Source organism: Panthera onca, chromosome D4 (genome assembly GCF_046562875.1).
Source record: "Panthera onca isolate mPanOnc1 chromosome D4, mPanOnc1 haplotype 2, whole genome shotgun sequence".
NCBI lineage: Eukaryota > Metazoa > Chordata > Mammalia > Carnivora > Felidae > Panthera > Panthera onca.
The window spans coordinates 11,679,856-11,701,974 of NC_138351.1; the positions used below are offsets into that span (position 1 = coordinate 11,679,856).

Below are 22,119 nucleotides of genomic sequence, written 5' to 3' on the forward strand. Positions count from 1 at the left end.
TGACGATGAGGACAGCCACTGCGTAACATACGCCCTCGGCCAGGCCCTACGAGCACTCTGCCCCCATTATTTCACTCAGTCTTCCCAATGGTCGTAAAAAGTAGGTATCATGATTATCCCCCTCGACATAGAAAGAAACCAAAGTTTAGGGAGGTTAAACGACATGCCCACTGTCACACGGTTTATAGCAGCGAGCCGATCTGCAAGCACGTGTGATTCCAGCCTGGCCACACCAACCCGGCTGCTGCTTTCAAGAGCGCTTTTAGGATGAGCGCAGGTCCTGCCGCTGCCCGCCCCCCTCCCCCGGAATTAACTCCTCCACACCCCACAGTTTCGAACATCTTTCTGTCCCAGTCACAATTTTCCTGACCTAACATTCACAGGGAGGGAGGAGCCGTCGTGGCTAAGCGGTACCTTCATTTATAACTTCAGCTTGATTCCCAAATTCTCCAAATGAATCAATTGCTCTTTCTGGCTTGCAACAGTCATGAAACCTAATCCAAAAAAAAAAAAAAAAAAAAAAAATCCCACGGGGAGATCCCTGATCTACTTCATGCCTTTCAACTAGTACCTTTTGGCCTCCAACATTGATCTACAGTACATATTCACAATTAAATTCGTGTTAAAGGTGAAGAAATAGTAAGGTAAGAGAAAAGACTTGCCCTCAGCCCTCCAGCAGGTAGAAACAAAATCGCAAGGAAGCCCGGTGACCCTCTAGAAGTCCTTACCGCCAGATTATTCCGTACTTCTAATTCCTTGCTGTTCTACCTCTTGACACACTATGGGCACAAAAAAATGTCCTGTGGAACCACCCTTTCACCGGCTGGGCCGAGAGAAGAATAACAAGTCCCAGCGGCAGGGAGGGCAGGGGAATAATGAGCTGACCCTTCAGGACCAGTTTCGCCTTATCTTTGAACCAGACGGTCTGGATTTCTCAGGGCAAGACGAACATGGCCCCAACTACTTGTCAGCAGTTTTCCGGGGAGGAAAAACTGCAGTTAGAGCACCTCCGGTGAGAACTTTGAGCAGTAAATGTGCTCGCGTGTAGTTTGTGCCATTTTGGCCAGGAATTGTACGGTGAGTTGGATTCCTTGTCCTTAGTTCTTTGCCCGAGCGCTATAAATGTAAAAATATCAGCCACAGGCCATTCCTCTCTGTTTATTTAAACGGAGAATTTAAAAAATCACTTTTTCCACTTCAAGGCTCCCTCGGACCAGGGAATAAAAATAGCGATGTCCACAGGAGCCAAACTTCTTAGGGAAAAGTAAAAGCACAGGGCAAAGCGCCCTGCTCAGAACAACCAAAGCCCCAAAGCAGCTGCCCCCAGAGGCAAAACTCCCCTTTCAGCCGCCTCTCCTCTTGCCCCATCTCACCGCAGGCTCAAAGGAAGGCGCAGTTGACGAGGAAGTGGGCGGCGAGCCCCCCGAAGGGCTAACCCCGCGCCCTTCACCACCACCCCCCCTGCGCCCCCGCGCCCCCGCGCGCGGCCACCTGTCAGAGGCCCCGAGGGCGGCGCGGGCGAGGCGGGGTTGGGGAGGTGGCCCGAGAGCTCGCTCGGGGAAGGGACGCTGGTGGCCCAGGATTGTCGGGAAGGAGCGGGCTGTCGCGCGCTCGGCTGCCCCACCGAGGCGGCCTCGGGGGGCGCTCGGCGTGGGGGGGGGGGGGGCGGTCTCAGGTGCACCCCGCCGCGCCGCCCGCGGCGCTCGGCCGGCTGGGGCGGTGCGGCCGCGAGTCCACCGCGCCGCGGGGCGCGCCTTACCTGTTGATCTTGAGCGCGAACGCGCGCCGCTCTGCGCCCGGCAGCGTGGCCATGGCTGGCGCGCGCCTCGTCGGCCTCGGGGGGCGCGGGGCGCGGACGGCGGGGGTCCGACGCGCCGCGGAGCCGCTGCAGCGCACGCCGAGCGGGACGCGAGCCTCATCTGTCCGTCCGGGCTGCAGACTTCCGCATTTCCACCTTCGGCGCTGCAGTCACCGCGGGGGAGGGCCCAGCCTCGAGCGGCGGCGGCGAGCCCAGCCACCCGGCGCCCGGCCCGGCGCGCAGGGAGCGGCGGGCGAGAGGGTGTGGACACGCCGCGGAACTGCCCTCCGGATGCTCCGACCGACGGCGAGCTCCGGCGGGCGGGGGCCCTGACCTCGGGCAAGAGGGCACGCGGGCGGGGGGCCGGGCGACCGCTGAGCGAGGCGGGAAAGTCCGTCCGCCCGGAGCCGCGAAGCTGCCAGCGCGCGAGGGCAGGAGGGGGACCGCGCTGTCCGCCCGCCCCGCGGGACCCGGCGAGGCCGGGAAACCAGCCCTGGGATTCTCCGCGCCGGGCCGTGTCCCGGGTCCACGCCAAGCCTGGGGGAAGGCAGGCTGGCAGACACACAACCCAGGATACAGATCAACTTTTGCAAAAGATGTGTCCCGCATCCTTCCTGGGGCACCTGCTGTAAATAGAATGAATGCCTCCAAGGAGTAAACATTGTAAGTTACCCCCCAACATCCCCTTCAAGTTTTTTCTTTTCTTTCTTTCTTTCTTTTTTTTTTTTTTTTTTTTTTTTTACAACATTAGGATAAAAGGTTTTTGTTTTTGTTTTTCTGGGAAAACGCCACAGGCCTCTTTGCTGTGAGTCAAGGATACGCGGCAACACACGGCAGGCCTGTTTATTTCAGTTTCACACTGAGAGGTTTGCTGAGAGGCTCAGCCCCAACTCAAGAAATATCAGAAAAGTCCCAATGCTCGCTACAGTGGGAAAGTACGCGTTTATTTCAAGTTACTGATTTGCTCTCGGTTTTGCTCTAATAGAGCGCTCTCTGAATAATGCCTCCGTTTGGCAATTTGTGCTTTAAAAAAATACCAAAGCAAGGTTTTTTTTTTTTTGGTTCAAAGCTAGGCTACTGTCCGGTGTGGCTGTTGACCTTTGGAACTGATGGTTAGTCTGAATGGAGAGGTCTTGAGTGTGTAAATGCACAGCGGATTTTAAAGATCATGTAGAAAAAATAATGCAAAATATCTTGTTAATGATTTTGTGTGTTAGTTACATGTTAAAATGATAGTTTGGATATATTAGGTAAAGAAAATATTAAAATTAATTTCCCATTTTTTTTTAATGTTTATTTATTTTTGAGAGAGAGAGAGCATTAGCAGGGGAGGGCAGAGAGAAAGGGAGACACAAAATTCCAAGCAGGCTTCAGGCTCTTAGCTGTCAACACAGGGCCCATCACTGGACTCCAACTCAGGAGCAGTGAGATCATGACCTGAACCAAAGTCGGACGCTTAACTGACTGAACCACTCAGGTGCCCCTGTTTTACCTTTTTTAAAATGTGGCTTGCATTAAAGGAAATTTTAATTATATACACAGCTCACATGTGAGGGTCACAATATTCTATTCCTGTGGGATGCTGCTGGTTTCTGGTTTGCAACCTAATAGTAAACACCGGAGGATTGAATTCAGTCTCTTCCTGATGGCCTTCCTTTCTCTGGTTTTGGCTGACTCTGCTACTTTAATAATTCTTCAGAGCTGGTTAGGTGACTTTTCCCTGCAAATATCAATGCCTTTAAGCACCTAAGACAAAGTTCTTAAGTCCAGCATTATATAGACTATGAAAAAAGATCCAAATAAAAGAATGCTTTTTTGTAATGTGGAGTTTCTGACTTTCAGAAATCTAAGTTCATTTGCTGCACTGGGATTTATAAGCCAACATTTAGATTAAAAAAAAAAAAATGCTAGGAGAACAATTCTGTGACTACTTCTCAAACTGGGAACAAATGGATGATTTGTAGACAAATGTTTACAGTGGAGTCGTGAGTCTGCTCTGTTCCAAGTCAGCCTTTCATGGGGGCTACTATGAGTTTCTGAATGTTTGTGGCATAGGTACACTTTCATACAGAGCAAAAATGTGCCAATTTCCGTACAAACACAAATAAAATGTGATGAGAGTCTCTCACATTTCAGAATTTGCAGTCAAGGAAACTTTAAAATCATAAAATCGCCCATCTCACACCAAGACATGCCACGTTCAGCTGAGTATGTGGTACCTAATTATAAAGGTGAGGCAGGTGTTGTGGCCCATGCTGTCCATCCTCTGATGGCTAGAAATGACTCCAAATTTCCTTAACAGCATTTTAGCAATTCACCGTGAATATGTTACCCACTAATTTACTGAAATGCCTATTTTAAAAATGTGTCTGCTGTTGGGTACACTCACAGGTCACTTGCAAACCCTAATGTGGGGCTCGAACTCACAAATTGTGATATCATGACCTGAGCTCAAATCAAGAGTCAGATGCTCAACCCACTGGAATTTGGATGCTTTCCACGCCTCTGACCTCTCGTGGCTGGCCTTTGTCTCCGCATCTCTGTGTCATTTGATTTTGTTTCTCACCTTCGTAAAATTCCTCCCTTGACTTCTACGACAGACCTGATATCATAAATTGTCCTCTAATTTTCCCTACATCTTGTTACCTCTCCAGGAAGCCAACCTCTTTTTCTTTTTTACATTGCATCGTGCCTATTTTATTTAACAAATAGCCCTTTCCTTGTACCAGGACCTGTTCCAAGCCCTTTGCAAGTATTAATTAATTATAGCCATTAAATAATAACATTATCCCCACTTTGCACCTGGGAAAACTGAGGCTCAGCGAGGTTAAGCGACTTGCCCAAGATCACAAGCTAGTAAGGGATAAAGTCGTTTCCAGTCCTAAATTAATGCATATCTCCCGGATACCTCCCCTTGGATATCTTCAAACTCCACAAATATAAAACGAAAATTCTCTGTCTCCTCCACCTGATTGTAAGCTGGCTATCCCTCCATAATCACTCGTTTTTATTGTCAGCCCTCACAAATCACTCATTTGAGTGGCCCTATTTCCCCATATGCCAGTTTTCGAGCTTTGGAGTCGTCTTGTGTGGGAAAAGCAGGAAATCTGCCTTCTGGCTCCAGCTTTTCACTAGCTGTGTGACCCAGAGCCCGTCCCTGCTGTTTGGCTGACAGAGCCCCTCAGTCTTAGGATGACACCATCTCCTCGCCTCTCTCTGGACTCTGTCAATGTGTCAGCTCTCATTTCTTTCTCTTCTTTCTCTTTAGGATCTAATCACCCACCAAGTCCTGTTATTCTTCATAAACCTCACTCCTATGTGACGTCATGGTCCTAGCCCCGCCCTCCTCAATTAATGCCTAGGTAACAGCAAGGAGAAGGGTTTCATGGCCAGCCTGCCTCGAGCTTCTTTTTATTCCAATTGACTCTGACCGTGCGCTGTATTAATTTTCCGAAGATACTGCTTTCATCATGTTCTTCCCTGCTCAGTTAACTCTGGTGACTTCCCACAGCCCTACAACCAAGTGGGAGCTCTCCAACTGGTTTCTAGGCCCTCCTGGAACCAACTGTAAACCTTACCTCTCTGTCAAAGTAAGGAAGACCTCCTTGACCCGAGGCTCCTGTGCTCATGTCATTCTCCCTGCCATCTCACCTGAAGTCACAGTCTCTTCTGATCCTTCAAAGTTTGAATGAAATTTACATCTTCCACCTCTACCCAAAGGAGTATGTCTTTCACTCTGATGGCACCTTGAACGAGCAAAAAAAATGTAGGTCATCACCAAAAGACGCAACCTCGTGGAATGCGAGGGCCACAGGACTCCCAACAAAAGTGTGATCATTTGCACATCTCACTCTTTATTCCCCAAATGATTGAAGACCTCCATCAGATTTTGTTTAAATGTCACCTTCCGTGACTACCTATATTTAACTACTAAAATGCCCCCTTTCCTAGTCAGATACTTCCTAACTCTGTTTCCAACTTTTTCTCTATAGTGCTTATCGCTGTCTGACATAACTTATTTACTTATGTGTATTTATTTATTTTGAAAGAGAGTGAGTGGGGCAGGGTGGGGGTACAGAGAGAGAGAGAGAGAGAGAGGGAATCCCGAGCAGTCTCCCTACTGTCAGTGCAGAGCCCCACACAGCGCTGGATCTCATAAAGTGTGAGATCATAACCTGAGCTGAAATCAAGAGTCCGATGCTCAACCAACTGAGCCCCCCAGGCACCCCTAATTTATTTATTTGTGTATATTATCTCTCATGCTTCTAGCATATAATTCTGTAAGTGCTGAGATTTTTGTTGTATTCCCTGCTCAACCTCTGTTGCCTGGAATAATGCCTGACACATAGTAAGTATTCAACAAGTACTCGAATAAAGGAATGAAGAGCGGACCCAGTATTGGACACAGAGCATCCATTCAATAAATATTTGTTAAAGTGAAGTTGAGTTGGAGTTTCATCTGTCTTTCAGAAGGAAGTAAGAGTCTCTTTTATTCTCTTGAGTGTTTAAGCTGTGCCTTTGTATGAACATCTTCCAGTCTGTTTTGTGTTTATTTCTTGGGTTGAGAAATGAACAGCATACAGATTACTACTAGCAAGTAGATATTTGTCTTGTTGTCTTATGATTGAAGACAGATAGAGACAGATGTGTGTGCTGGCATTTAAAGCCAGCCTCAGCTCAGACACTAGAATTGGATTTCCTAATTTTCTCTACTTCATTCCTTATATTGTCACAAGAAATCCGTAAATGTGAAAAGAATAAAGAATAAGAAACTTTTCCCTTAATAATGATCATGGTGAGGGGCGCTTGGGTGGCTCAGTCGGTTGAGCGTCTGATTTCAGCTCGGGTCATGATCTCACAGGTCGTGAGTTTGGGCCCCACATCTGGCTCTGTGCTGACAGCTCAGAGCCCGGAGCCTGCTTTAGATTCTGCGTCTCTCTCTCTTTCTGCCCTCCCCCGACTCATGCTCTTGCGCTCTCTCTCTCTCTCTCTCTCAAAAATAAATTATAAACATTAAAAAATGTTTTTAATAATCATAATACATATATATACAAGCATATTATATGTGTATATATATATATATATTTTTTAAGAGAGGTTTTTTTTTTTTAAGTTTATTTATTTGGAGAGAGAGAGAGAGAGTGATCAGGGGAGGGGCAAAGAGAGAGGGAGAGACAACCCCAGGCAAGCTCCATGCTGCCAGTGCAGAGCCTGATGGGGGCTCAATCTCATGAACTGTGAGATCATGACCTGAGCTGAAATCAAGAGGCTGAACCAACTGAGCCTCCCAGGTGCCCCATATCATATATATTTTTATAGGTACAGTTTACTATATATATATGTATATATATATATATATATACATATATATATATACACACACACACACACATTTATATATACACACATATATATGTATACATGTATGCATTTTAAATTTAGGATTTAGGGGCGACTAGGTGGCTTAGTCGGTTAAGCATCCAACTTTGGCTCAGGTCATGATCTCAAAGCTCATGAGTTTGGGCCCTCATCAGGCTCTGTGCTGACAGCTCAGATTCTGTGTCTCCCTCTCTCTGTCCCTCCCCCGCTCACAATCTGTCTCTCTCTCTCAAAAATAAATAACATGTAAAAAAATTTAATTTAGGATTTAGATCATATTCCAATGTACAATGCTATTTCATTTTCAATAGGAATATTTCATACCATAGCAGTTTTTTAACTAGAAGGACCTTGGATTAATTCATGAATTAATTAATTCTCTCACTATCATTTATGTGCCTTTTATTCAGTCGCCAAACATTTACCAGATGGTAACCATATGTCAGGCTCTGAACTAAGGGATACTAGGGGCAAAACAATGAACAATATTTGCTCCCTGACTTCGCAGAAATCATGGACTAGGAACGAGATGCGTTACAAAGGAAAATTAGAAGCCTGAGTTCCGGGTGACAATGCAGGATGGTTTTGATGCACAAAACTCTTGTGAGTGAGGAAACACAGAGAGGAAGTGATTTATTATCGTGAAAAGGGTGTTGGCAGAGAGACTGACACTGAGGAACAATGACTTTACCGACCCAGTGACATGGGAACTGGGTCTTAACCAGCAAGGAAGCATTTGCCAGGCAGAGAAACGCGTTCAGGATATCCCAGGCACAGGGAGCACTGTGCACAAAACAGGGAGCCCAGAGACTCCGCAGTCCATCCCAGGAATTAAAAGTACAATGGGAGGGGTGCCTGGGTGGCTCGGTCGGTTAAGCATCTGACTTTTGATCTCAGATCAGGTCTTGATCTCGGGGTCCTGAGTATGAGCCCCTCCCAACCCCCACCCCCACCCCACCCCGCCTGGGACACCACACTAGGTTGGAGCCTACTTAAAAAAAAAAAGACAGTGGTGGGGCGCCTGGATGGCTCAGTCGGTTAAGCATCTGACTTCGGCTCAGGTCATGATCTCACGGTTCATGAGTTCGAGCCCCACATCAAGCTCTGTGCTGACAGCTCAGAGCCTGGAGCCTGCTTCCGATTCTATGTCTCCTTCTTTCTCTGCCCCTCCCCCGTTCACACTCTGTCTCTCTCTCTCTCTCTCTCTCTCAAAAATAAATATTAAAAATTAACACACACACACACACACACACACACACACACACACACACACACACAGTGGGAGCCCGAGGGGTTCGGAGTGAAGTGGTGAGAAAAGAAGCTGTGAAGGTGGGCAGGGCCTGAATACAATGATCCTGTCAAAGAATGCAGACTTGATCCTATCAAAGTGGTGGCTGTTTCTGTATCTAGGTCATTGCCTCTTGAGGGATGCCTCTTGCTACCTGGAGATCCACCATGAGGGCGGTCCCGCAGAGTATGGGCACAGCGTGATGAGGATAATGCCCACTAGATCTGACATTGCCAACGCCACCTTCCTCAACCCGAGTACACACACTGGACCCTGATGGAGAAATACACAGTTCTTCACAAAAGGATTTAGGCAATTTTCTCAAAGTCGTATGGCATAGAGAGAGGGAGGATTTATGGGGGACAGAAAGCCAAGACTGGTCCTCTGGTCTGGTTCCTTCTGCCTCTCGTTGGAACGCTTCCCGCGGGGATGGTCACCGCCTCATTCCTGACCTCAGCTCTCTCCTTGACTTCCCTCAGGCCCCTCAGTGCACCCATTTCCCTGCCAAACTACTCTCATCTCCCTAAAGAAAAGATCCACTACCTATCCCTTGGCTTGTTCTGCCTGGACAATTTTCCAGGCACCTACTGAAGTGTTGTACTTCCCACCTTGTGTCTGCTGTGTCCCCAGAGGGGAAGTTGGACTCTGATCCATGCTTGAATGGATGCAGCGGTAGGCTTCTACGCCAGCTGCAGTCGGCACGCGTCACGTGGAAAATGTGGCTAACAGTGGTACCTCTTTCCAGAACTGTTATAGAGTAAATAATGTAAAACTCTTCTAGTAAATGATGTCATTATTCCTGCTCTGACCATGATCTGAAATATCTATAGCGACAAGTCACTAAAGGTCCAAATAAAAAGTAGCTTAATCTCTAAGTGTATTGCCCAAGTGAACCAGAGGCAGGTGGTCTGAGCCTAGGACAGCAACTCCACAACGCCACCAAACACCCAATCCCCTCAGGAACTCGTGATCACAAGGTAGCTCCCATGACTCCGAGCACAGTGCTCTCTCTGCGTGAGGCGCTATCTTTCCCAGAAGTTGTCCAGGAAACCTGCCTTTAGAACCCATGGTCTAGACAGGAGTCTGGTTCTTCCCCTCAGCTGCAAGGGAGGCTGGGAAAAAATACCTGGAGGCAGGAGTGAGTAATCATGTTTGGCTTAGCCTGCTCTGATTCGTTCTCCGGAGCTGCCAAAACAAAACAGGGACAAAGGGGAGAGTAGTTGTTGGGTAGGCAGTGAACGGAGTCTGCCATACTCAAGGCACTGAGAAGGTAAGTAAGATAGTGCACAGAAAGCATACTGCAGTGCAGCCAGTATCCTCTCAGAGCATGGGGGCTGTGATTTGATTAGTATTTGATATCTGTGCTGCTTTAAAGCCATATAAGTAGTCTTTTACATGGTTACTATTATTTCTCATAACAGATTCCCAGAAGTGGAATTTATTAGAGCAAGAAAAAGTAAATTCTATGAAGAATATTACAGGAGCCATTGGCGAAGTCCGCGTCTTGACTGTGTATTTGATAACACCATTGTAATCAAAGTTACATTTTCTAAATTTGATACTTACACCGTGGTTGCATAAGAACGTGTCGTAATTCTTAGGAGATACACACTCAAGTTTTTAGGGTAGAGCAGAACGGTATGATGTCTGCAACTAATTCTCAGACGCTCGTCAACGATGACGATGACAACGGTGGTATTAATAACATTAAAATAAGGTTATAAATAATAATGAAAATAAAACAGTTGGTCAGTCAAGAAGAAGATTATGCATAGATTCCTGCTCCGTACATCGGAAATCTTTTCAAAATGAAAGGTTAAAGATAAAAAAACAAAACATTACAAACACGATTTTGACTTTAGTTAGTTTGTACCAGTTTACAAGCAATGTTTAAAAGACTTCCGTTTTGGGGGCACCTGGGCGGCTCAGTCGGTTATATGTCTGACTTTGGCTCAGGTCGTGATCTCGTGGTTTGTGGGTTTGAGCCCCGCGTTGGGCTCTGTGCTGACAGCTCAGAGCCTGGAGCCTGCTTTAGAATCTGTGTCTCCCACTCTCTCTGCCCCTCCCCCGGCTTGTGTTCCCTCTCTCTCTCTCAAAATAAATAAATATTAAAAAAGAAAAAAAATTTAAAGACTTTCATTTTACCTTCATTTATACTAGCATTTATTTTTAGTTTTTCCAAGTTTACTAGCCTAGAAATACATTTTAAAATGTTTTATTTGCATGCTTATTAGTTAGATGAGTTGGGTATTTTTCCCTGTTATTTTACTACATGGTTGTGTGTGCTATTTTACTATGTGTGTGTGGGCATGTATGTATCTATTTATATCTTGTCCCACTTGTCTACTAAGATCTTAGCGTTGGGACGCCTGGGTGGCTCAGTCAGTGAAGCATCAGATGCTTGGTTTCAGCTCAGGTCATGATCTCATGGTTGGGGAGTTGGAGCCCCGCAAAGGGCTCTGCACTGATAGCATGGAGCCTGCTTGAGATTCTCTCTCTCCCTCTCTCTCTGACCCTCCCCCACTCGCTCTCTCTGTCTCTCTCTCAAAATAAAGAAACTTAAAAAAAAATCTTAACATTTTTCTCATTGCTTGTATTCACCCTTTAAGAAATAGGTTTGCAAAGCAGAGTATTTTGCTTTAAGTAACTCTGGTCTCCATAAATATCTTCATCCATTTGAGGAAGAACTGAAACCGGACAGGTTTATAGAACATTTAGAAATTTTGTTGGCCCCTGACAAGCGCCAGCATCAGACCAAAGCTTATACGAATTTTTGAAAAGCTTTTTTTCCCATTTCGTTGATCTCCAATATCATCCCAGTTGATTTCACTCCACCCATTCCCGCCCCCCCTCAGCCCCGGTATCACCATAACAATTTAGGTACTATGACAAGCACTAGGACATTTTCAGAAGAGGGAAGAGCAGGCTGCGTGGTGGTTCTTAGGACAGACTTGCCTGACTCAGTGTCCCCTGGTCCTTACACACATCTGACTGGGCATGGCCACAGACAAGAGGTTGTATCATGCCACAATTTGTGTGATCTCTGTGATTCTCATAACGGCATCACTACGTGGTGCTAAGACATAGAATATGGATGTTAGATTCAGGTGACCTGACTGCCATGTCCCCAAACCTACGGCCCATCCCTGAGCAATCTGTGTCTTTTTTTTTTTTTTGAACGTTTATTTATTATTGAGAGACAGAGAGAGACAGAGCATGAGCAGGGAAGAGGCAGTGAGAGAGAGGGAGACGCAGAATCCGAAGCAGGCTCCAGGCTCTGAGCTGTCAGCACAGACCCCGACGCGGTGCCCGAACTCACAGACCGAGAGATCATGACCTGAGCCGAAGTCGGACTCCTAACCAACTGAGCCACCCAGGCGCCCCAATCTGTGTCTTTTAAGACAGAAGTTCTCATGCTTTGGGAGTGTCAGAATTACGTAGAGAGCTAAGAACAAACACAGAGTCCCAAACTTACGGAAATAGGATGAAGCATAGACCTCTATAAGTCTGCCAAGTTCTCCAGGTGATTCTGTTTCATACCAAAGTCTGAGAACCATTGTTTGCGAGCTGTCAAATAAAAGGAAACTATCCTTAAAAGTATAAGATTAAAAACTTGTATCAGCTGGAGCTTTATCTTGGATTAAGTGGTGAGAGGAACTGCTGGGCGCAATGGCAAATAAAATAGATAACCTATATGGGCAGGCATACTGTGAATTTAGGATCCTGAAACGGTTCTCTTTCTAGGCCTAGATCATGGTTCAGCAATCAGCTTTAAAAAAAAAAACAAAAAACCTGAGTATACTAAAGTAAATGCCCATGTAACCCATACTGTGACCGTATGACTGGTGGATGGAGACAAAACCCATCTTTTCTATGGTTTCCCTCTGCATTCAGTGGGGATAACCCTTGCCTATCCCCCATGGGAGTATGGCAGGTCCCATGACTTTTCTCTTTCTCCAAGGTACAAGTCCTTAAGCGCAAACATAGTTTCAAGTCTGAGACCGGAAAGCTCCACCTTATCTATGATGACGAATCTTCCCCCAGCCGGAGTGGGCTTGGGGCCAGCAGCCTGCAGTGGCGAAGAGGGGGAAGAACGCATGGTCGGCTTCTTGTCTTCTCTTGGTGCCACTGCTCATTTCTTCTCCTCCTCCAGCTGGCCAGCCAGTTTCTGACCTCTTCGGGTTGAATGAATACTAAGATGTAAGAAAGCTCCAGAATTCCCCTACTGGCTATGTACCCAACGGAAACAAAAACACGAATTCAAAAAGATACATGCACCTCTATGTTTATTGAAGCATTATTTATAATAACCAAGATATGGCAGCAACCCAAGTGTCCATCGATAGACGAACAAAGAAGATGGGATATGTGCTATCTACATGATATACATACAGTGGAATGTTATTCAACTGGAACCAAGAATGAGATCTTGTCGTTTGTGACAACATGGATGGACCTGGAGGGCATTACGCGAAGTGAAATAAGTCAGACAGAGAAAGACAAATATAATATGATTTCACTTATACGTAAAATATAAAAAATAACACGAAGAAACAAACGAACAAGCGACTCTTCAATACAGCAAACAAACTGGGGGTTGCCAGAGGCAAGAGACGGTGGTGGGGAGACTGGCAAAAAAATAGATGAAGAGGATAAAGAGGTACAAACTTCCAGTTATAAAACCACCAATTACAGAGATGAAAAGTACAGCACAGGGGAAAGAGACAATAATCTCGCAGCCATGCTGCCTGGTGACTACACCGGGGCAGGGAGCATTGGGTAATGTATGGAACTGCCAGATCGATACGTTGCAGCCCTGAAACTCAGATAACATTGCATGTCAACTATACCTAAACATTTTTGGAAAAAACGCTCTTACAGAACTGCAGAACTGGCACTGTTATAAGCTGGCTTTGCATTTTCTGTGCCTGACAGTTATCCCAAAGCTGCCTCTTTACGGGGGGTTTCTTAGGTCTTCTGGAAGATTTCCTGGAGATTTCCCTCCTATAGGTCATTTCACTTGTTTCATGCACCTGTGTTTACACTGTTCTCTTGTGACTCGTTTGTGACCGCTTCCACTTTCCAGCCGTTAGTGTCCTCTGCTCTCCAAGCGACCCCATGACCAGGACCCTGAATGACCTTTAGCTGGATCTCTCCCCTGTGACCTAGCATCTGATCCATTGAACGTGCTCATAAATAATCCTGGCTGATCCCAACACGACCTTCACCTTGGTGGCCCGGGCCGCTTTAACCATCCTTGGTCAGAAGTCAGGCTGCATCCTTGAGTCTCCCTGTTGCAGGAAAATTGTCATTTCAGACTCTCTGAAAGGTATTGTAGAAGCCTGGGAAGGAAGTGGCAGTCCTTTCCCATTTCCATTCCACACCTGTAACCAGAAATGGAAGCTCTCCTCAGGAAAATCCTCTCCAGAATAATCTCTGCAAAACTCCTGTAGGATCGAAGAGCCCTGGAAATGGTTCTCGGTGTTTCCTGGGTAAATTCTGCATATGGTGATCTAGTTTTGGAATACCGTATTTGTTGCATGTGATCATCCCGGCAAAACTTATGTTTTAACATTATTTTCCTATAGTTTTAGGTATCCTGCCATAAGCCGCATTTAGGGAGACCATAGTTCAGGATGATCTTTTTCCTAGATCAGGTGCTCTTGGAGACAGGAAGAGATGATTGGAAAATGGTACAGTTGATGCTTTATTTACTTTAGTAGACATTGTTTTCAATGTAGAATATACATGGAGAGAAGTACACGATGATGACTGCCCAGCTCCATGAACTTAACAAAGCAAACACACACACGTAACAAGCACTCAGATCCAGATAGAGAACATTACCAACTTCCAGAAGCCCCCTTTCCCATCTGAATTCTCCCAGAGTAATTAATATCCTAAATATAGGTCCAATTTTTTTTCCTGCTTTTGAAGTTTATAGAAGTAGAATCTGTTTTGTCTAGTCAACATTATGTTTGTGAAATTCACTCCTATTTCTACCTTTATTTTTTTTAATTTTTTAATCTTTATTTATTTTTGAGAGAGAGAGTGTGAGCAGGGGAGGAGCAGACAGAGAGGGAGACACAGAATCTGAACGAAGCAGGCTCCAGGCTCCAAGCTGTTAGCACAGAGCCCAACACAGGGCTGGAACTCACGAACCGTGAGATCATGACCTGAGCCAAAGTCGGATGCTCAACCGACTGAGCCACCCAGGTGCCCCTCCTATTTCTACCTTTAGTTGGAGATCATCTGTCTCATTACTGTGTGGCCGTGGTACGAATATACCTGGACGGTTAATATTTGATCAGTAAATCTCTTCGTTAAGGGTAGCTCAACATCGACCACATCCTCCCCAGACCTTCTCTGATTCCAGCCTGCATCCACAGAAGGACTCTTGAGTCACCCTAATGACTTGCCTTGGGTGTCAGGATAAAGCAGTTAAACTCCTGCACTCTTTTCAAAACCATTTACAAGGTTAGGATCTTTCAAGAAGAAGTTTATTATTTATTCCTATTCTTGACATTCTCTCCCATCCATCTGCCCTTTTCACTTGGGTGATTTAGGACCACAGAATGTTTGAACTGGATACAAACACATCTTCTGAGAAACATTTCGCAGAAATTCTCATAGCAGCTGTATGAGTTTCTGTTTCCTCCGAAATTAAGGTAAGAAGTTTTATCACATGAAAACTTGAAACAGTTCCATTCATAATAACACGTGAAGATCAAAAATAGTTCTTGGAGTTATTTCTTGCGTTGTACTTTGTGATTATGTAGTGAAATTTTTTTCAATTAAAGTTAAAGGCTTCAGGGGCGCCGGGGTGGCTCGGGTCATGATCTCGCGATTTGTGAGTTCCGGCCCCGCATCAGGCTCTGTGCTGATGGCTCGGAGCCTGGAGCCTCCTTCAGATTCTGTGTCTCCTCCTCTCTCTGCCCTTCCCCAGCTGGCGCTCTCTCTCTCACTGAAAAATAAATAAACACACACACACACACAAATTTTTTTTTAAAGTGAAAGGCTTCAGAGCATGATAGATTTTTATCAAGGATAAGATGACTTTTGAGTTTATTTAAATAAAAATTCACATTTTAAAATTGCAGTGAAATTCAGTCAGTATTTTGAAAACCTGTCAGGGTTCACGTCACGGATTAATGTCAACACTTCGGTTGAAAATGTTGAAGTGAAAATAGTGTCTATGCTCTGAATAATGAACGAAAAGCACTAAAGACTTGTGTTCATGAAATTCTGTTTGACAAATGTTAAAATATCATTAGAACGTCATTTTAAATTAGACATTTGTTTTCATTCAGACTGGGGTGTATACATAACTTTATTCATTATTTGTTCATTCAACAAAATATCTAAGGAGCACCTGCTATGTATCAGGCGTTGCATTATAGACATGTCACGGGAATGAGGTGAATATTGCCACTGTCCTCGGGAGTCTGTAGTTTAGTGTAGTTGAGAGACAGATAAGTCAACTGTTTATGAACATGGTAATCACGGCTTGTATATGTGCTATAGGATTCTGTATGTGTAATAGGAGTACGTGAAAAGCACCAAACAAATCTTTGGTAGGTCATGAAATCCCCAAAGGAGTGATACCTAAGGTAGGTGGCCAGATACAGGTTAGATAGGAAGGTAGTGTAGACATTCACAAAGGCTGAAGCAGCTGGTTGCCATGAACTGTCGTAGGACATAGAGTATAAACATTGAATTGAAAAGGAGAGGTGAACATAATTACATCAGCTGGGGACATGAAAATAAACACTCAAAAAGCCCAGAAAGAAAGAATCATTAAGACAGCATAGTAGAGTAGAAATCAGTCAGGGGGTGCCTGGATAGCTCAGACTATTAAGTGTCTGACTTTTGGTTTGGGCTCAGGGCATGATCTCACGGTCGGTGAGTTTGAGCCCCACGTCAGGCTTTGTGCTCACAGCACAGAGCCTGCTTGGGATTCTCTCTACCTCCCTCTCTGCTCCCCACCTTCTCTCTAAAAATAAATAAATAAATAAACATTAAAAACGAAAAAGAAAAAGAAATGGGTCAGGAGTCAGGCCAACTTAGGTTCAAACCCTAGCTTCACCACTTAACAGACATGTGAAATTGAACAAATCCTTTAAGTTTTCAGAGTGATTGTTTCCCACTGTATAAAATGGGAACAACAGCATGGGCACTGTAGGACATTACAGGAAATTATAGAGAGGATTAAATGAAATAATGACTATGAAAGTGTCTAACCCAGCTCCTAGCACATACTGAGCGCTCAAAATCTGGAGGCTTTCGGGGCGCCCAGGTGGCTCAGTCTGTTAAGCACCTGACTCTCAGTTTCAGCTCAAGTCATGGTCTCACGGTTTTATGAGTTCAAGCCCCCCATTGGGCTCTGTGCTGGCAGGGCAGAACCTGCTTGGGATTCTCTCTCTCCCCTCCCCTACTCACACAGTCTCTGTCTCTCTCAAAATAAATAAACTTAAAAAAAAATTTTTTTTTAATTGGAGGCTTTGTTATTCTGGAAGAAAATCAGGAGGTGGGGGGAGGGTCAGTATTCAAAGACCAAAGCTAGGAAGATACAAAGAGTTTTACAAGATCCGTTTGGCTAGAGTTAAAGCTACTAGCAATTAGTTTCCTTTTCCATTGACGAGTGAACCATAAAAGTGAATGAACTTGTGGTTGCTCAGATAAAAGAACGAGTCAGAGTAGTAATTTATGTTCCATGGACACAGTTGGCCAACGGGAAAATTATAAAGCAGGTCTGGTTGTTTTCAAACACTCCTGAGCGAGCTTTGAGTTCCCTTGGGAAGATGCAGAGTGGATTTCTGAGTAAGGAGATCAATTGGATATTCGTTCTTTACTTTGGTTTTCTTCTGAAACCTAATAAAATGACAGTAAAGGAATCATTATTTTCAGGCAGAAACCCACAGTGGAAATGATACTAGGAGGGAAGACAAAACAATAATATTTAGTAATTTAGAAGCCGTACAGACAAGAGGTATCTTATTAAGTTTTTAAACATTTATTTGTTTTTGAGAGACAGAGACAGACAGATCCTAGGCAGGGGAGGGGCAGAGAGGGAGGGAGACACAGAATCTGAAGCAGGCTCCAGGCTCTGAGCTGTCAGTGCAGAGCCTGATGCAGGGCTCGAACTCATGAACTGCGAGATTGTGACCTGAACTGAAGTCGGTCGCTTAACTGATTAAGCCACCCAGGTACCCCAAGAGGTGTCTTATGAGATCTGAGAAAGCTGACCCCTAAACCTTTTTTCTGGAAAAAGCTAGGGAGTGCCTGGTTGCATCGGAGACCTCCCAAAAGGTGTGGGAATGTCACTACTTTTGGAAATGCGTATAAAGTGGGATTAAAAATGGGAAGATTGGTTTGTGAGTGTTTAAGAAGCAGTTAGATCGCTAGATGCCCTATCCAACACCGTAGAGCCAGGTAACTGCCCTCTCCCAGACTCGCAGAGACCGGATAAGGCCAACCGAGAGAATCACTTTCTGGGGAACACTTGGCACATTTGGGGACAGGATTCAGCACTGTAAACAGAAGGATGGTGTTTTCTGTGAACGTTTATGGAAACATTGGTAACCAAGTAAAAGCCGAGCTCTTTTGCCTCCATTTTGATTCCAGAATGCTAGAGATTGGCATGTCGTCTGGGGTATCTGACTGAATGGAGAGGGAAGGCACAATGTTACTGCCATCAAGAGCACCATAATCAAATGGCCCAGCCAGAGCACCTGAAACTGAAGCCGGCAGTCAAGGAGGCTCACCCATGGGACCACGACTTCCCAGAAAGTTTTTCAGAACCTCACTGGTAACTTTGAACAGATAACCGAAAATTATCAGACATGTAAGGAAAACCACCAACACCAAGAATTTGCATTTGTGGATGCAAAATGAACAAATCTTTTGGAATCTCTAAAAAGACACAAAGAGTTTCATTGGAGCTCAAGTTGGGGGGACTGCCCGGGAAACTTGCTCTTCACGGGGAAGAAAGTGCTCAGGAGAGTGAAAAGTTTTACAGGGTTGTATACTTTTTCACATTTTGTGAAAGGTCAGAAGGTTGTAAGTTAACATATAGGCAGGAATCGCAAGATTTAATGTCAAGGGGGTAGGGGCACTGATGGATGTCTTCAGGACAAGACAGTTTTCCTGTATGTACTTGTTTGCAAGGCAGACCTACGATGTCTGCTTGGCGGGCCATAAGGCACACTTTCGGTTTAAACAAAGTTTATGTACGTCACACTGACTTAGAAAGAAATCTAGAATGCCTTCCTTTATAAATCAGGCCTTTATGAGAGCTTTAGTGAGGGTTTTATTTTTTCTCATCAGGGTGGAAACCGGGGTGCCTGCGTGGCTTGGTCAGTTAAGCATCTGACTTCGGCTCAGGTCATGAGTTCGAGCCCCACTTGGGGTGAACATGAGCCCCGGGTGAGCCCCGCTTCTCGCTTTCTCTCTCCCCCTATCTCCCTCTCTCTCTTTCTGCCCTTCACTCACATGTGCCCTCTCTCTCAAAAAAAAAAAAAAAAAGGTGGAGGCCAGAACAAACAAACAAACAAAAGCAACTTGGAAGAAAGCAAGACTCTAATGGGATCAGAAAACTATTAGTAATATGCACAGAAGGAGAAGGGTGATTTTGTACCCAGGAAACAAGAACATTATGCAATTTTTAAAAGAACTATTCATAGAATTAAAGGGGGCTTTGGGAAATTGAAAATATGTATGACAGCAGAATTAAAAAAAATTCATGGAGGAGTTCCTGAGTGGCTCAGTCATTAATCATCCGATTCTTAGTTTTGGCTCAGGTCATGATCTCGAAGTTCGCGCATGGGTTCGAGCCCTGCGTCAGGCTCTGCATTGACAGCGCAGAGCCTGCTTGGGACTCTCTCTCTCTCTCTCTCTCTCTCTCTGTCCCTCCTCTGCTCAAGTTCTCTCTCTCTCAAAATACATGAATAAACTTTAAAAAAATTTCAGAGAAAGTTTGCATGATAAAGTTGAGCAAACCTCCCAGAAAGTAGAGCAAAAAGAAAGAAATGGAAAAAAGAGTTGGAAAAAAGAAAAGAAAAGAAAAGAAAAGAAAAGAAAAGAAAAGGAAAGAAAAGAAAATTAGAGGACCAGAGTAAGAAGTTCAGTAGCTGCATGAGAGGAGTTCCATAACGAGAGACAGAGAAAACCAAAGGAAGGAAACTGTCAACAAAATAATTCCAGAGAGAGAACATGAGTTTGCAGATTGTCAGAGCTACTGAGTGTCCGGATAATAGATGAAATTAGACCTACTCCAAGGTACATTATTATGCAATTTCCAAACACTGTGCATTCGTTTGCTGGGGCTTCAGGCAACATACCACAGAGTGGGTGGCTTAAATAACAGAAATTCGTCCTCTCACAGTTTTAGAGGCTGGAAGTCCAAGATCAAGGTGTTATGGACCCCAGGATAGATTTTTTTAAGAAGGTGAAATTAAAAGAATGCGTTATCTTTCTGAACATATGAAAAGGACATTTAGACACGTGTATGAGAGTTTGAGGTGAATTAGTGATAAGAAGGCAAGAGGGAGCAAACTAAACTACAAAAACAGAAACAAGAAAAGTATTAACTTCAGGGAAAATGAAAAGTTGAGTAGGAAAAAAAAATACAGGACATCATGAGGTTCCACTGTGAATATCATTCACACATTTCTAATCATGTTAAAATAAATATTAATCTAACCAAGACAAATATGATGAAGTGTGGGGAGATAAGAAATAGTGGTGCATATTTGGTGTGCTCTGTGTAGGTGAGGTCAGAAAAAGAGTTTATTTTTCCCGTGTACAAATCTGTGATTGTGTCCAAAAAAGTCATTAATCTGCCCCCTTAAGCTTAGTGAGAGTTGGTTGTGGCTCAGTTAGAAACAAAAAACAACACCAACAAGTGTGACTCAGGTTTAAACCTAAGCTAGCATAGGGGCGCCTGGGTGGCTCAGTCGGTTAAGCGGCCGACTTCGACTCAGGTCATGATCTCGCGGTCCGTGAGTTCGAGCCCCGCGTCAGGCTCTGTGCTGACAGCTCAGAGCCTGGAGCCTGTTTCAGATTCTGTGTCTCCCTCTCTCTGACGCTCCCCTGTTCATGCTCTATCTCTCCCTGTCTCAAAAAAAAAAAAAAAAAAAAAAAAAAAAAATTAAACCTAAGATAGCAAACGCAAATGCCCAATGGGGCTAGGCAAAGAGCTTCACCAAGTGATTTAGACTTGGTAAGATTGGATAGGGAATTAATGGGGACACAGCAAACCGAAGGACACGGGTTCTGTTCTTCACGTGGACTACCCTTATTTAGCTCCAGTTATAAAAACATGTATGTATCACAGGGGCATCTGGGTGGCTCCGTTGGTTAAGCGTGTGACTTTGGCTCAGGTCATGATCTCATGGTTCGTGGGTTCAAGCCACGCATCAGTCTCTGTGCTGACAGCTCAGAGCTCGGAGCCTGCTTCGGATTCTGGGTCTCCCTCTCTCTCTGAGCCTCCCTCACTCATGCTCTTTCTCTCTCTCTCTCTCAATAATAAATCAAAAGAGAGAGAGAGAGAGAGAGAGAGAGAGAGAGAGAAACCAGATAGGTAAGTTCTCAGAAATGTAAATGTCCTGATTTTAAAAACACCGCTTTATGAAAAAACTTAGCTGTGGGCTATATTTGGCCTATATACTGCCAGTGAAACCGACGAAGCTTTTTTATCCTCTCCTGGAGGGTGTGGGAGAGACCTAATATCCCTGAAATTATATTGCATTGGGTTAGTAAAATTGGTTCTGGATGAAAATAATTTTAAACAGCAAACCCAGGAGCAAAAACCTATAAAACTAACAAGCCAGAACAAAACAAAACAAAGAAACAAAGCCTCTGGACCTTAACATTTTTCCAAGGCACATTGATGTGATAAAGTCAGAATTGCCAAGTGTTTATAAGATATCAGAGATTATGCCTTTGACTTCACATATTCAGAGAGATAATTTAATTGGGATGACTTTTACAAATTTACTGGAGATCTAAACAACAGGATCATTTAGGTCCTGCTGATATGTAGAATATCCAAAGTCCATTTTTAGTCTGAAGTCAGTAAATGACCCATTATTTCTCTTGACTTCCAGGCTGATCAGCATGCTGTGTCAAATGCCAAACAATGTGTTGGACTTAAGTGTCTATGTCTGTTAGTGTGCAGATGAACAAGGGTAAAAATCAAGCAAATAAGTGAGAAAAAATTACTGTATTGTACAAATGAGGACAGAAAGTGGATCCATGGTTGCCTGGGGCCCAAGGTAGAGAGAAGGCAATTTGGGGGATGATAGAATTGTTCTAAAACCAGATTGTCGTGATTGCTGCACAACTGTATAAATGAATTAAAATTCTTGAATTATGCACTTAAAATGGGTGAATGTTATGCTAGGGAAATTATACCTTAATAAAGCTGTAATTTTAACAAATAATAAAGGATGATAAAATCAGTGGGCTAAAATATGATGAAAAAGAAGATATTTACATAATCTCAAAGTGTCTCCCCCCCAGATACTTATTAACTACAATGTGGAAAATAGTAACTTTATGGTGGAAAAACCTGGCAGACAACATTTAAACCACGTGATCAAAATTAACATCACCAGTAAAGGGATGTATGGATATCACGGGAGGCACAGGGGGG

At 44.4% G+C, this 22,119-nt stretch overlaps 1 protein-coding gene and 1 long non-coding RNA gene across 5 annotated transcripts in view; one reads left to right on the top strand and one right to left on the bottom strand.

The window, feature by feature from the left end:
* The window catches only part of DOCK8 (dedicator of cytokinesis 8), a 228,608-nt gene extending 226,547 nt beyond the window's left edge, over positions 1-2,061 (bottom strand). For 2 of the 3 annotated variants that reach the window (XM_078436043.2, XM_078436042.2), the window contains exon 1: positions 1,760-2,061. In XM_078436043.2, the coding sequence (XP_078292169.2) occupies positions 1,760-1,812 (53 nt within the window). In that variant the 5' untranslated portion in view covers positions 1,813-2,061. Of the gene's footprint in view, positions 1-728; positions 1,428-1,759 lie in introns of those variants that run through there. The other variant, XM_078436044.2, reaches the window with a different exon arrangement.
* Positions 2,062-2,074: 13 nt separating this feature from the next.
* LOC144613989 (uncharacterized) lies at positions 2,075-20,618 on the top strand. Of its 2 annotated transcripts, XR_013551492.2 has the most exons (3): positions 2,183-2,461; positions 15,032-15,133; positions 18,090-20,618. It is a non-coding gene; the product is annotated as an uncharacterized LOC144613989 (long non-coding RNA). The 2 variants fall into 2 exon arrangements; XR_014135925.1 differs by lacking the exon at positions 15,032-15,133 and having other exon boundaries at positions 2,075-2,461.
* Positions 20,619-22,119: the final 1,501 nt, after the last annotated feature.